Source organism: Ambystoma mexicanum, chromosome 2p, assembly GCF_040938575.1.
Source record: "Ambystoma mexicanum isolate Mex_15411 chromosome 2p, UKY_AmexF1_1, whole genome shotgun sequence".
Taxonomy (NCBI): Eukaryota; Metazoa; Chordata; class Amphibia; order Caudata; family Ambystomatidae; genus Ambystoma; species Ambystoma mexicanum.
The window spans coordinates 282,095,016-282,108,955 of NC_090923.1; the positions used below are offsets into that span (position 1 = coordinate 282,095,016).

Sequence of the window (13,940 nt, forward strand, 5' to 3'; positions counted from 1 at the left end):
ACTTCCCGCGTACCCCGGTATACATGCACACGTATTTTTTGTCAGCGGGTGTCCGTGTTTCTGGGTACCCCTTTGCACGTCATTTGTCCTGGAGGGCCACAGTATAGGACATTCATCATGGCAGTATATAGGTGCTATTTGTTGGCGCACCTTTTGGCGCACATTTCTTACAGCCGCAGAGACGCTACCGCCTGCTTTCTTGTGGCGGTCGTGTTTGTGCCTGTGCGCTGGTTTGAGCGTGCGCTTTTTTGCCCTATTCTATTCCATGAATACGTGTTGTAGGCGAGCGTGTGGGCGTTCCACGCACTTGTGCCCTGTACTTCCCCCGTGACGCCCACGTTTTGGCAAGTTGTTCCCCATTCCGAGTGTTACGCCCGTGTTCCGCCTACTTTTGTTGCGTGCGCCGCGCTATGTGCGAATTTCGCTGTGGCCTGTGCGATTTTCGCTGTGACCTGGCGCACGCTGTTAGATGGCCTGTGCGCCAACGTGCGCCGCGCACTTTTTTATCGCACATCCGCTGGTTTTCTCGCGCACGGCCTTCCATGAATCGATGTGCGCTGCTTTTGGTGCGATTTTCGCACTTGCACTGCGATTTTCGCTATTCCACTGCGATTCGCACGTTTTTGCTCACTTGCGCCGCGCTAATTATTCCATGAATCGGCCGGAAAGTGAAGTTTTCAGTCGCTTGTGCCAATTCTGCACAATATTTTCATATTTTACTTTTGTCACGCAGATTTCACACATCCTTTCTAATGATACCATTTTGAATTCCTGGGCCCGTACTTTGCAGGTGAAAAAGTTCCCGCTGCTCCCTTATTCTTCGCCTAATCAAAAAGTGCTGCGGTGCATCCTTATCTTCACCTAAGCACCAAAGTCCTTTGGTGGGTCCTGTATTTTACAATGTCATTGCTCACGCAATACTTGCAGAGTAGATCCCTTTCATTCCCTTTGAGACAAGTTCTCTGTCTCTCCGAATCGAAACCAAGGTTCCCAACTCTTCCTGTGATCCACACACCTCTTTGCCCACCCCCATTACTCCACCACTCGGACTTCCCAAATGTTCAGCAAAACGCCAGGTGTCTGGCTTACCTTATCTTAAGCGCACAAAAACCCATAGGACGGAGCACCAGCGAATGGCATCTGGGAGGTAGATGCGAGTATGGACGTCTGCACGCCAAATTCGTACTGGTACGGTTAGCACAAATGGCTCAATGAACATAGGTTTTAGCAGGCTGATTAGCAGATCTTTTACACGTAGGCACACATAAGTAGAACTTGGTTTACAATATGGTGGGGTCAGAAATGTGAGCCGGGCAACTTTGGGAAGATTTTTCAAAACATGCCCTTTTATTAACTTAAAAGGTTAGATAAATGGCTCACTATCCCTACCCTCAGGAGGATTCCCCTGCCTAAAATAAATGAAAGGAAACACTCTAACAATAGGTTTCTTTCCCTCACACGTGTACATACAACAACTCAACAAGATAATATATGGCAGTTCAAAAGCAACAAATATTACAGTTAAGTTCACATCATGACAACTCTCACTGCTTATAATCTGGGTGAATTCCTATTCCCCAGATTCAAGCAGGATTCTGTTCAACAGTTCCAAAAAGATCAGGAGATCCGGTCTTGTAACAAAGTTCCAATGCAGTTCTTTTGATTCCAGCTCGGCAACAAAGTTTCAATAGTTTAGAATGGGTCAACAAGGTTTTTCCACTTTCCACTTCAAAGCAAATGCTTACCATCAACAAAGAATACTTCCTTATGTCATTAGGATCAACAAAAGTATCTTGGTCAGGATGATTCTTTAACAGTTCACAACAAAATCTTTAGTGGTTCTTCAACGTCTTCTTCAAGATTTCTAACCACACCAAAGTACTTCAATGACTTCGACCTGGTCCACTCACCTGCAAGGCCTACTGCTACAAAGTCCTCTGCCTGGTGTACTCCCCTGCCAGAAGAGAATTAACTACTAACTATAAGTACTTCTGTGGTAAGGGATAGCTTCCAACAAGTCAGCAATGTCTTTTGTTTCACAACAGTGCGCATACCAATCGTAAGTGAACACTTAGATGGTGAAACAGTGTACTAGTTGTCCCTAAGGGACGAACACCCTATTCCTGACAGGAGTGCCTGTCCCTAGAGAGTGTGTGATGAAACGCCTATCTAATAGGGATAGTTTAAGTAAAACTGTCCTTCAGCGCTAACAAAACTGGCATTTGAAAACATTGCTTAGAACACACATTACAAACCGACAAGACCACATCTAATCAGCTATTGATGGAATGACAGAACTGGGTATTAGATTCTGGCAGGTACCAGCTGTTGACTGATGATGTAACAGCTCTTATAACCTATTAGATTGTGTATTTTTAATCCACCCTTAGGTATTGCAATCACCAGGTATGATCAGTGTGGTCCAATAAATCAATTACTGAAAAATTGGCGTTTGGCAGTCCGTGTTATAAAAAGCTCACTCAGCGTGAGTGGAAGCTGAAATCAATCTATAGAGTGTCCATCTTTCATGTATCTGGACATCTGTAGGACCACGAAAGGCCTCATGGTCGGTGTGGTCGACCGGTTTCGATGGCAATGTCGTTCAGACCATCTTCTTCAGGACCGTAGTGTGTAGAGAGGAACTGCATTCCGGTATCGATGTGCCAAAGTCTTCGGCACCAAGAGCGAACGCCTGCCTCCCCTGAAGGGAGACAATGACAAATGCGAAGGGAGAGGGTGTCCATTAACCCATAAATTGGTCTTTCTCTATATGCAGCAGCTACTATGTGAACACTTTCTATCATTGTGGAGTGACTCGCATGCGTTAAAAACAGGGGCACCGACTTTGGCACATCGATACCGGAATTCAGTTCCTTTCTACACAATACTGTCCTGAAGAAGATGGTCTGAACGACATTGCCATCGAAACCGGTCGACCACACGAACCACAAGGGCTCTCGTGGTCCTGCAGATGTCGAAATACATGAAAGATGGACACTCTATAGATTGATTTCAGCTTCCACTCACGCAGAGTGAGCTTTTTATAACATGGACTGCAAAACACCAATTTTTAAGTAATTGATTTATTGGACCACACTGATCATACCTGGTGATTGCAATACTTAAGGGTTGATTAGAAATACACAATCTACTAGGTTATAAGAGCTGATACATCATCAGTCAACAGCTGGTACCTGACATAATCTAATACCCAGTTCTGTCATTCCATCAATAGCTGATTAGATGTGGTCTTGTCGGTTGTAATGTGTGTTCTTAGCAATGTTTTCAAATGCGCTGAGGGACAGTTGTTCTTAAACTATCCCTGTTAGATAGATGGTACGTTTTGTTTCACAGCTTCAGTTTAAGTATTTCTATTGAGAAAACAAAGTAACGCATTGGTCCTGTTGGCTACACTCTTGTGATTGCCACACGCATTGCAGGTTATGCTCCACGTCTCCTCAATATCTCTTATCAGAAGAACAGCCCTCCTGGCACTCTTGTTTCCTTACTTCAATATCAACCAATTGCTGACAATGATTTTATTTCACTCTCAAATTTTATTTTGAGTTGGCAATTTGGGTTTAGGTCCGGTCCTCTTGTGACCTTCTGTAAATATAGATAATATGTTTTGCAAACACTTGAATTCTTAATTGCCTTCTCTTGACTTTGGCAATGTTGATCTTTTCTAACTTGTTTTGGTGGTATTCTCTTTTGGCTTTGGCAATAGTTGTTTGTAATGTTTTCTTGGGTTATTGCATTTTCTTGTTGTTGGCCTTTATTTTGGCCCATACAATCGCACCCACACCCCTTTGGCCTTTTAGTCAAGTTCTTATCCTGCCACCTACTCTTTTTTTTATATCAGCTTGGTTTTCATATGAGTTGCTAGTCATCTTCCCATTAGTTCGGTATTCAAAATAAGGGTTAATTGTCCCTTTCACTTTCTTTGTAATGGTTCTCTGCTTAGAACTCCCCGGCTTGGCCAGCGGGCGATTATGGAGCTCTGCAGGGTCACAACTCAACAGTGAACTCAACAGATCTGGCATGCGCGTCTGCTCACTACGCTGCCTCCAGTTCTGCTTCTTAGCGTTGTCCGACAACCTGCTTCTTTCGGCCCCCTGCGGCCCGCGCCACTCAGAAACTGAGCTTCCTCTGCTCCAGTGGCTCTACAGTGGTCACCTGCCATCGGAGCCTGCCTCCCTTCATGGAGAGCTTACAAAGTTTACGCTTCCTGCCACGCAACCTCAGCAATTCAGGTCTCCAGTGGAAAAGCTTCCAACTTCAACGCTTCCCACGATGCGACCTTTGCAAAGAAGATTTAAAGAGGAAGAGACCCTCTCAGGACAGGCAGCTGCTCGACATGCTACAGTGGTCCCGGACGTCTCCATTGCCCTCCAGATTCTTCCTCTGCTTCTGCTGCAATGTGGAGAGACCATGACTACTCCACCTCCTGCAGATAATCTTCTCCATGGCCTGCACCTGAGGGGGTCTTGTATGCCTCCCTGTCTCCCTCCGGTGTGGCTCATTATCCCTAATCGGATGCAACTTGCAGTCTCGTGCTTTACCCTTGTCCCCCTTCCACTTGTTCAACCTCTCTCCGCCACTCTCATTTCGGCTTCAAAACAATACCGTTGCAAGCTGCCACCGAATTCAACATCAATAAAATAACTAAATGTCTCACTTTTCAGGGTTCTGAAATCTTTGGCTCTCTAGATGCTTTGGACACCAGCCCCCATGATCCCAAACCATTGACTATGCTGTCTGTGGCTGATGGGAGTTGGTGTCCAAGATATCCTCTTCTCTAGCCACTCAGAAGGTCCCTCCCAAATCTTTCAATTGGTAGCTTTTGTGGGTTCGTTGTAGAAGATTGGTAATTGTGTCTGATATTTTATTCAGAAAAGCTAATGTGTCCAGGCAATCCACCACCACATCTTTAAAGTCGGTCTCCACATCTTTTCCTGTCCAACAACCAAGCAGCCATTTGGTCTGCATTATACACACTTGTGCGTAAACCCTTCCATCAGAAGCGAAATTGGATTTTTAATAATGCACATGAGTTATTTATTTGAAATCTGTCTGCCCTCAACCAAGTCGCCTGCCTTCCTGTAGGACCGTCTGTCCCTATTTTGCACCCTGCTGCGGCAGAACCAATAACATCATGCTAAGGGCATTGGAGCGGCCTCATCGACAATAGTTTCCAAGTGCCACTTTTATAACATAACCGTCTCTTACTGAATCACGAACCTTCGAAAGTCCAGCAAGCCGAGTCTTGCTATAACAAATTCCGCTGAGGTTCTGGGTTGTAACACGTAGCATTGAATCATTTGTGACTAAAGAGCTACGGGGAAGGGATCCGAGCTGCAGGTTGCAATGCTTGAGACCTTAAGCAGATGAGCGTAGGGGGGAGTGCTGTGAATGCTGCAGGTGGCTATTTCGGAACCTTTTAGAGCTGATGTAAACTTGCATGCCAGGCATATAATTTATAATGCTTTTCTTGGCAGGCTTTACCTAATAAAGAAAGGCATAGGTACAGCACTTCCCTCGTGCTTGGAGAGCCTTGCTCGATCGGGGCGCTGCAGGAGTAAGCGGTATATGGAGACCCCAATGCATGCTTTAGAGAAGATGGCTGAAGCTGGCTCGGGGGTTCATGAACACTGCAGAAGTGATCAGCACATCTCAGCCTGGATATCACCCGCCTATTATGTAAGGGATCGAGGCTTCCTTTCCAAGGCGACCTTCTGGCAGATCTTGCGACATTTCGGGGCATACCCTATACGTGCACACAGGGAGCTGTCAACTGCACCTGTAGTGAGGTCAAATGAGGAAGCAACCACCCAGGGCTTTCAGTGGGCTGGGGCAGGCCCCGGCAGTCTCCAGAAAGGGCTCCCGAGCCGGGGCCCACCCCCAACTAGCCCCAGCCAGGTGACACCTCAGGCAGCCCATGTAGAGGCTGCAAGGTTTCACGAGCTGCCTGCAGCTGTCAGCACTTCGGTTTAGAAAAAAGGAAAAGCATTGCCTTTTCTTTTTTCTAAACCGAAGTACTGACACCTGCAAGCAGCAGGTGTAACCGTGCAGTGCGGGCTGCCTGATGTCAATGTACTCAAAACAGGTGGAGGGCTGGACGGCCCAGCTCTCTCCTTTTTTGTTTCTGGAAACTAGTCATCACCCAGCATGAATGAAAGGGCTGCCTGCTTGGTGTGAGCTGGGGCACACTGGTGTCACACCTTTTGCGGTGCCCAGCCCCTCTTTTACCAGCCGCCCCCCCCCTGCCCTTAATCGAGAAAGGTGGCTCTCGTTAGGGGGAAAGCCCCCCTAACTAGAGCCCTCCCCTCGATTTTCAGTCCCACTTAAAAGCCCCACTTAAAGCACTGCAACCACCCCAATATCTACATGGAAATATGGCTATGAGCTGAAACAAAATGAAATCCTTGACCTGTTTTAAAATGCCTTTGGTACTTGATAAGTGGGCATTGCCCAAAGGAGGGAGATCCTGACACGGGGTGTGGGGGGTGCGGCAGGGGGCGGTTGGGGTTGGTACAGTGAGGGTGAGCGATTCCCTTTGGGGGTAGGGCCATACACGTTTTTCTTCAGGCTGCAGTTGGAAATCCGGATAGGCGAGAATGATCTGTCTGCTAATGCACACTCTTATTTCATGTATCAGCCATTTGTGTAGTCCGTTTTTGACTTTAAAATTGCCTGAAGCTATTGTGGCAGCAAGAGCTATAAAAGCTGTGTGGCTGGTTGCTGGCTTGTCAATATAATTATATGGAGAAATGATCTGCATTAGTCTTTGTTGCATATCAGTGTGAGGACAGGAAGAAGCATGAGATGAGCTCTGCTACAAGTCGCTCTACCCTTTAATTGTGGTGCAGGGATGTGCCTCACCCCTTCGCTTAAGCGGTATCTGGCGTGTTACTCAAGAAGATCCACCGCATTTTAGAGATGAAGTGGTATGACGAAAGCGAGGTTCTCCTGATTAGAGGGGACCCTAAACTTGCCTTTTCTAACCATTCTTTAAAAACGAATTATCCACAATATCGTCCGTTGGGGACCTTTGCAAGGGGCTTTGCATTGTAGGCTCTTGGTAAAGGAAACGTGGTGTCTGCTTCTTCTGAAATCCCTATTAAAAAAACCCATTGGCAATGGCAACAGTTTGGATTTTTGTGTAGGCATGGCAAAGGCACTTCCCTGGTGGTATTAACTGGCCGTTGGTGGTAGCAGGTACAAAATGGTATGAGTATTGTGGCATCGTATAGCAGAACCTGGCAAAGGCCTAATGCTTAAATACACGCCAAAACCGTTGGCTTTTCCAGTGCTTGTTTTTAAAAGGACTTATGTAAAGTAAACTCATAGTGTTTATAAATTGAGTGACTGAAGGCAGACTTGGTTGAGACATTTTGATTACTGCTCTAATTAAGTCATTAACTCTAAGACTGCTTCTTAAAAACACTGGCAAGTGCTTTGAGTGCAAAATTTGGTGGTCAGGCTTGGTTAAAGCAAGCTCAAAGAGTTCCCATGAGCAGGTGTTTTTGGCGGTGAGGGGCAGGAACTGGGTGGGAAAGTCCATAGGGATTAGCATGGCTACGGGCAGCCTGTGGGTGGGTAAATGAGCAAACACCTACAATCGGTGTGTCCCTCCTCATATGCCATTCTCCCGGTCTTTACTCTTAGTGCAATAGTTTCAGTTTATAGATGGCGCTGAAGCTACATCTAATCGCCCAAACTAAAAATGATCGTCTATGTCAACGTTTGCTGGCTGGTGATGTTGGTCAACACTGTTCAGTTTGTAATAGGCTATGCATTACTATTGTCATAAATAGTCTTTATGCTAATAGTTAAAATCGCATCCAACATTGTTTTACTTGTTTTCTGTAGCTAGCTACCCCCTTTTTTTAGTTTTTACCTGTGTTTTGTCTTTTCTAAATATTTGAGAGCAGACTTATTGCGATGCAAAACCCGTTTCAAGGCGCTATACACACAATACATGCATAAAAAGAAACCAAATACATAAAAAAACCGAAATAGCAGTTCTCTTATACACTCTTGTGTTGCTATAATGGAAGTTCGTGCTCCTCCTATTCCACTCCGTTTTATTTCGCCAGGTTCTTCGTTTTTTCAGTGCAAAACTACAACCAAGCTCATCAACAAGCTTTTTTTTTTTAGTTCAACCAAGTAAAGGATACAAAGCTTAAACCTTTCCTCTATCTTTCAACTCTCCCCTTATGCAATACGTTAAAACTAACGTTTATATATCTCATTAATACAATATTTTAGACTAAATGATTGCTAGTTTAAATCGCTATTTCGCTGTTGATGTTCATGACATTTAAACATTTTATGTTGGTTTATTCACAACATCTGGAAAACCTGCAAATGTTGCAATCGAATTATGCAGATCAGCGCCTGAGTCAAAGGAATTTCCAGAGATGGGCTTGTCCTCAATTAGTCACCCGCAATACTTATAGTCTGCTGTCATGCCTGCGCCATGGGCGCATACATTGGCGATCAATATGGACAAGTTGTTATTCATTTATCTGCAGAAAACTCTTGGATCAACCGCTATTCACTTCTTGGACCTTATTTCCCATTTGCGAGACTTTGGTGCTTTTCTATTTTTTCCAACAAACTACACTTGCCACAATGCACTTGGCTATAACTATCTATTCCTGGCTATTCCTATTTTTCATCATCGGAACTACAATCCCCAGAAGCCCTAGGGATCAGCTCTGCTTCCACCAGCTCAGGAACAGAAAGGGAGGAGGCCGATTGTATGCAGGTGTGCTGATCCAGGTGCGAGCAATTAGCCTGCCTCTGTGCTGGGCTGGGCGGTATAAAAGCAGCTGCCTGCAGGAGCTCAGTCTCTTGCATTAAGAGTCCTTCCAGCACCTTTTTGCTTCGAGCCACGTTTTTTTCGCATGCTGTTCCTGTTTTTTTCTGATCCTGTTTCCAGTACCTCGTTGCCCAGCTCCTCTGGGCTCACTCCTTGTTGCCCTGCTCCTTAGGGCCCCCTGCCTTGCAGCTTGCCTCACCCCGCTGCCTACAGCCCTTGTCCTCTGGGCATCCTGCCTTACAGCCTGCTACACCCTACTGCCTACAGCCCTAGCCTTTTGGGCTCCCTGCCTCAGCCCTGCTCCTCAGTGCGTCCTGCCTTGCAGCCTGCTACAGCCCTAGCCTTTTGGGCTTCCTGCCTCAGCCCTACACCTCTGGGCGTCCAGCCTTGCAGCCTGCTACACCCTGCTGTCTACAGCCCTAGCCTTTTGGGCTCCCTGCCTCAGCCCTGCTCCTCTGGGCGTCCTGCCTTGCATCTTGCTACACTCCTCTGCCTTCAGCCCTTGTCTTTTGGGCTCCTTGCCTACAGCCCTTGTCCTTTAGGCTCCTTGCCTTGCAGCCTGCTTCATTCCGCTGCCTACAGCCCCTTTCCTCTGGGCTCCATCATGCCTTGCAGCTTGCTACACTCCTCTGACTTCAGCCCTTTTCTTTTGGGCTCCTAGCCTACAGCCCTTGTCCTTTGGGCTCCTTGCCTTGCAGCCTGCTTCATTCCGCTGCCTACAGCCCTTATCCTCTGGGCTCCCTTCCTTACAGCCCTGCTCCTTTGGGCTTGCTCCTTGCTGTCCTGCTCCTCTGAGCTCTTTACCTTGCACCCTACAGTCCTCTGCAATCCTCAACAGTTTACCTGCATTTATTACTTTCAGTTATTGCAGCCCCCCTGTTTCCTGATTGCTGCTCCCTTGCTTTCTTCCTTGTTTTCTACCCTCAGTTCTTTATCCCTGTCCAATTCAGTTATACTGCTTTCCTGTCATTCCCTTCTTCTAGTTTGCTCATCGACTTCCTTTTTCCTGGATTTGTCTGTAATTGTCTTCTCTTGTATTATTGCAGACCCCTTTGTACAGAGTGTGTCTGTTGGTTTCCGCCAGGCAACCTCTGCCCTTTCCCTTGTCTCGTTTCTGTGTAACAGACACCCATAGCTGTTGTTCCCAGCCATGAGCAAACAGCGTAGCCCTCTGTTATAGCAACTTGTGCAGAAGACTGGAGTTTTTCCTAAGGTCCGTGGAACACTCTTTCCCCCTTCTGCATACACCCCAAGAGGGAATCCAGTTTGTTTGTACCTTTATTCCCCTGCTACACTTGCCTACTCATTTGTTATCTTTTATTTTCTGCTGTGTGTGTATTTGTCTGTCCACCTTACTTCAGCACAACCACCCAAACCCTACTGGGGTGCCATGTGCCACTCTTAACAGAGTGCCATCCGTGACATCTGCTTATAATTTAGATCTTTACAAAATCAAATTTAAATTTGCTGTATAAAAAAGCTTTCTCTTCATAATTTCTCAAGGAATGCATTTTCTGCAGTCACGCAAGACTGGAAAATGTTTACACGTGCAGTCCTACACGTGCAGTCCTAGGTTTATGCAATCTGAAGTGGATAGGCCATGGGATGGGTACAGGGAATCTGTGGATTTAAAGTTACACTGGTTTGTAGCCAGACCTGGCGCAACCGACTTTGCCTATGAGAAGGCGATGGGCACGCCCCTCCCCTGCACACCGTCAGTACTGATGGCAATTGGTCAAGAAGCAAGAAACAAGTGGTTGGGGAAGGGCTGGGAGGAGGGAGAAGGGTGGGCGAGTAGACCAGCAACACAATTGGCTTTTGGGGAACAACAAATGGCTAATTGGTCCAGTGTGGTAGAGGTTTGATTTGAGATTATTTGTATTGTATGCATCTGAAAGCAGGTGACCATGAGAAGAGTTGAAGTATGAAAAAGAATTGTAAAAACGTAATTTATTTTAATGTATTTTGCTCAATAAAAACCCACTGGAGCTCCAAAAAAAAAAAGATGCAAGAAGCAAACATGCAGTCAGTCCTGCATTAAGAGTGCTGTCTGCAGCCTGAACAGAGCTGGATCCTGGCAGAAATCCTCTGGCCCAACATGGGGCATCAGAACACTGGTGCACTGGCTCCCCGTCAAGGAACGTATAATTTTCAAAACCCTCGCCCTCACCCACAAATGTCTCCATTACACCGCCCCCCCACCTCTCAGCGTATTGCCAAACACTCCACAGACAGACCCACAAGAACTGCCTACACCAACTGTATCACCATTCCCGAGACCCTCAGGACTCGCGCAGGAGGATCCAGCTTCCCGGTCATTGGCGCAACGAGCTGGAACTCCCTCCGCTCTTGAGAAGCATTGACTCACACACAGCCTTTAGGAAAGTGGTCAAAACACTTTTGTTTGTATAATCTGTTCCTAATTGGCTTGCTGCCTGATCACTGTAAGCCACCCATCCCTTGCTCTGTAACCGTCAATGCTAATGTTATGTACGTTTGGCGTGCACACTGTCAGGCTGTCACTCTCTGTAACCACAAGCAAAGCCTCCCACCTGCAACTAAGACATCTTCCTGCAACAGCACCTCGATACCCGTGGTCTGTAGTGCCCTTTACAAATCTAGCATCAGCTAGCATATCACGCAAACCTCTTCTGTGTACCTCTGTAAGGGGTACATTTTGTCAAATTGTACCTTTTACAGATCATTCCATCTGCATCTTCAAAAACACCTTCCCTATGTGTTTGACTATGTATATAGTTGGTATTTGAGTAAGGTCCTCTCGTGACTGGAAAGGCCAGACTCTAATATGTGCGCTATATGTGCTGATCCAATAAAACATTTCATAATTTCCACATAGCATACTTCCTTTGGATGAATATTTGCATTCGCTGCCTTAGTGACCCGCTGGATAAAGCGGACTGTCTACCCTCCTTTTAAATGGACGGGAGCAGTGTCTTCACTGTATAATGAAGCAGGCCTGCAGATTGATCTAGGACAATCAAACAGATGTGGGGAGCATGTGATTGCATCATGTGTAAGCGATGCAGAGGTCCGTTTGCTAGATGGAATGGCTGATTTAACAGCAAGATGGTGAGGAAGGTCCATCACTGGGTCCATACATTAAGCGGTGGCTATAAGAGCCTTCCACTGGATTGACTTTGTGCTATTGCATACATGAGAGATTTTGCTCTCCCTGCTCTTCTTTTTGTGCGTACCTGAGGCACTCTGCTGATGAGTAGTCGCGTCTAGTTCCTAAATTCCCCATGTCAACTCTTAGCAAACCTATGTAACGTGGTAATTCAGGCACCTATGTTTGTAGTAATTTGTACACTTCAATTAACAACGTGTTTTGTTTTTTGTGACTTTTTTTAGACCGAGGAACAACCTTGATTCAGAAGAAACCTACAATGTACCCCGACTGGAAATCTGCTTTTGATGCCCATATTTATGAAGGGCGGGTTATTCAAATTGTCCTGATGAAGGCTGCCGAAGACCCTTTGTCAGATGTGACGGTCGGAGTGTCTGTGCTGGCAGAGCGGTGCAAGAAAGGCAATGGCAAAGCAGAGTTTTGGGTAAGAGTCCCCTTGTCGTGTCTGTGTTTTTATTAGTCGGTTGTGTTTTTTTCTCCACCAGCTGCACTCTCTCCACATTCCGGATCTCTTTGACCCTGTATTCCTCATCTCCTCCTTCCTTTATATCTTATGTCCTTGCCTCCCAATTTCCTTCTCTTTGCTCTCTTCATTTCTTTCTTGGACTGCATCTCTCTCTGTACTTCTCTTCTTCCCAAATTCCCCAATTTCGATCTTCTTGGGTAAAAAAAAAAAGTATGCAAACAGATGCCAGATTCCTCTTGCTTCTATGCACTGTAATAAAAGGTGTGTCGCTGCCCAATTCATTAGTGCTCAATTTGACCTTGGAAAGGTTGACCCGGCCCTGCCTGTGACTGCACGTTGCACACGGACCTAAGGTGAGCGCTTAACTAACTGAGCTATCTTACTAGCTGAAATTCCCGACTGTTTTTGAAGGTGCTATCAGCACATGGGAAGTTGATATTCCCCTTCTTAAAATGCTTGTCATAAAGAACTCTGGAAACTGACGCCATTGTCCCAACCAATCATGGCAATGTGTTTCTCGGTGGTTACAGTAATACTTGCCAGGATTGGCTTTTAAATGATGCAGGATATCATCACATGTTTGCCATGATGTTACTACTTACCATTTACCTGGTTAGTCTCACGGGCCATTTTATTTCAGTCTGGAGCTGAACACAGTGGACATTTCCCTGGAAAGCATGGGGGGAAGGGCACATTTCAACTGTGATTGCTGCAATATGAGTGCTGCCAGGCTCCCCCCAATGCTGATATGAAAACATAGACACAGACGCGCAAAACTCTAATTTTCAAAAGCCAATGTTTTCTTGTTTGTGTCCAAACAAACATTTGAAAGCGTGAAGGATTGAGAGTGTTACCACAAACAAATCATTGTGTCATTCGTGTGTGGTTTTGATATCCCCCATCCCGAATAAACCTATTTCATACCCTAAAATTATGCCCCGCAGAAAAACTGTATTGGCCAGTACTTCACTTAGGAAGACAACCATAACTTGGACAACTTTACTTGGGCTGTTCATTAATACTTGGCAGAAATTCAGAGACGACGAGGCAGGTGAAATATGGGTTGTGTTATCTTGTGGGACCTATCCGTGAATTGCATTTCAGTGTTCAGAATAAAAATGGAAGTGATTGTGTATGCCTGGTTGCGTCGGTACTCATCTGGCTTTTCTCTATTCGTCTTCAGGTTTGCTCTCATTTCGTACGCAAAAGATCTGACTTTCAAGTGTGTCTAGACGGCTTAAGAATGTCTGAATCCTGGTGTTTGTGTTACACTTTGTTTTAGGCTCTGAATGGTAACTGAGCCGGGAGGGTGAAGTTAATTTTAAAACTATTTCACAATTCATAGATCTTCTAGCTGTTCAATGCATCTTACCTGCGCTGGATTGAATGTCTCTAGCATAGAATATCACAATCCTTACGTGGAAATTAGTGAAACAACCGCTGTGAGCAATGTTATACACAGCGGGAAAAAGAGTGCCGGAGAGTGTAGTGGGCAAATT

The 13,940-nt window shown here is 45.8% G+C and overlaps 1 protein-coding gene across 8 annotated transcripts in view; it reads left to right on the forward strand.

Moving 5' to 3' along the window:
* The window catches only part of PRKCD (protein kinase C delta), a 1,081,757-nt gene that overhangs the window by 648,280 nt on the left and 419,537 nt on the right, over window positions 1–13,940 (forward strand). For all 8 annotated transcript variants that reach the window (XM_069643552.1, XM_069643559.1, XM_069643551.1 and 5 more), the window contains one exon: window positions 12,200–12,399. In XM_069643552.1, the coding sequence (XP_069499653.1) occupies window positions 12,200–12,399 (200 nt within the window). The remainder of the gene's footprint in view (window positions 1–12,199; window positions 12,400–13,940) is intronic.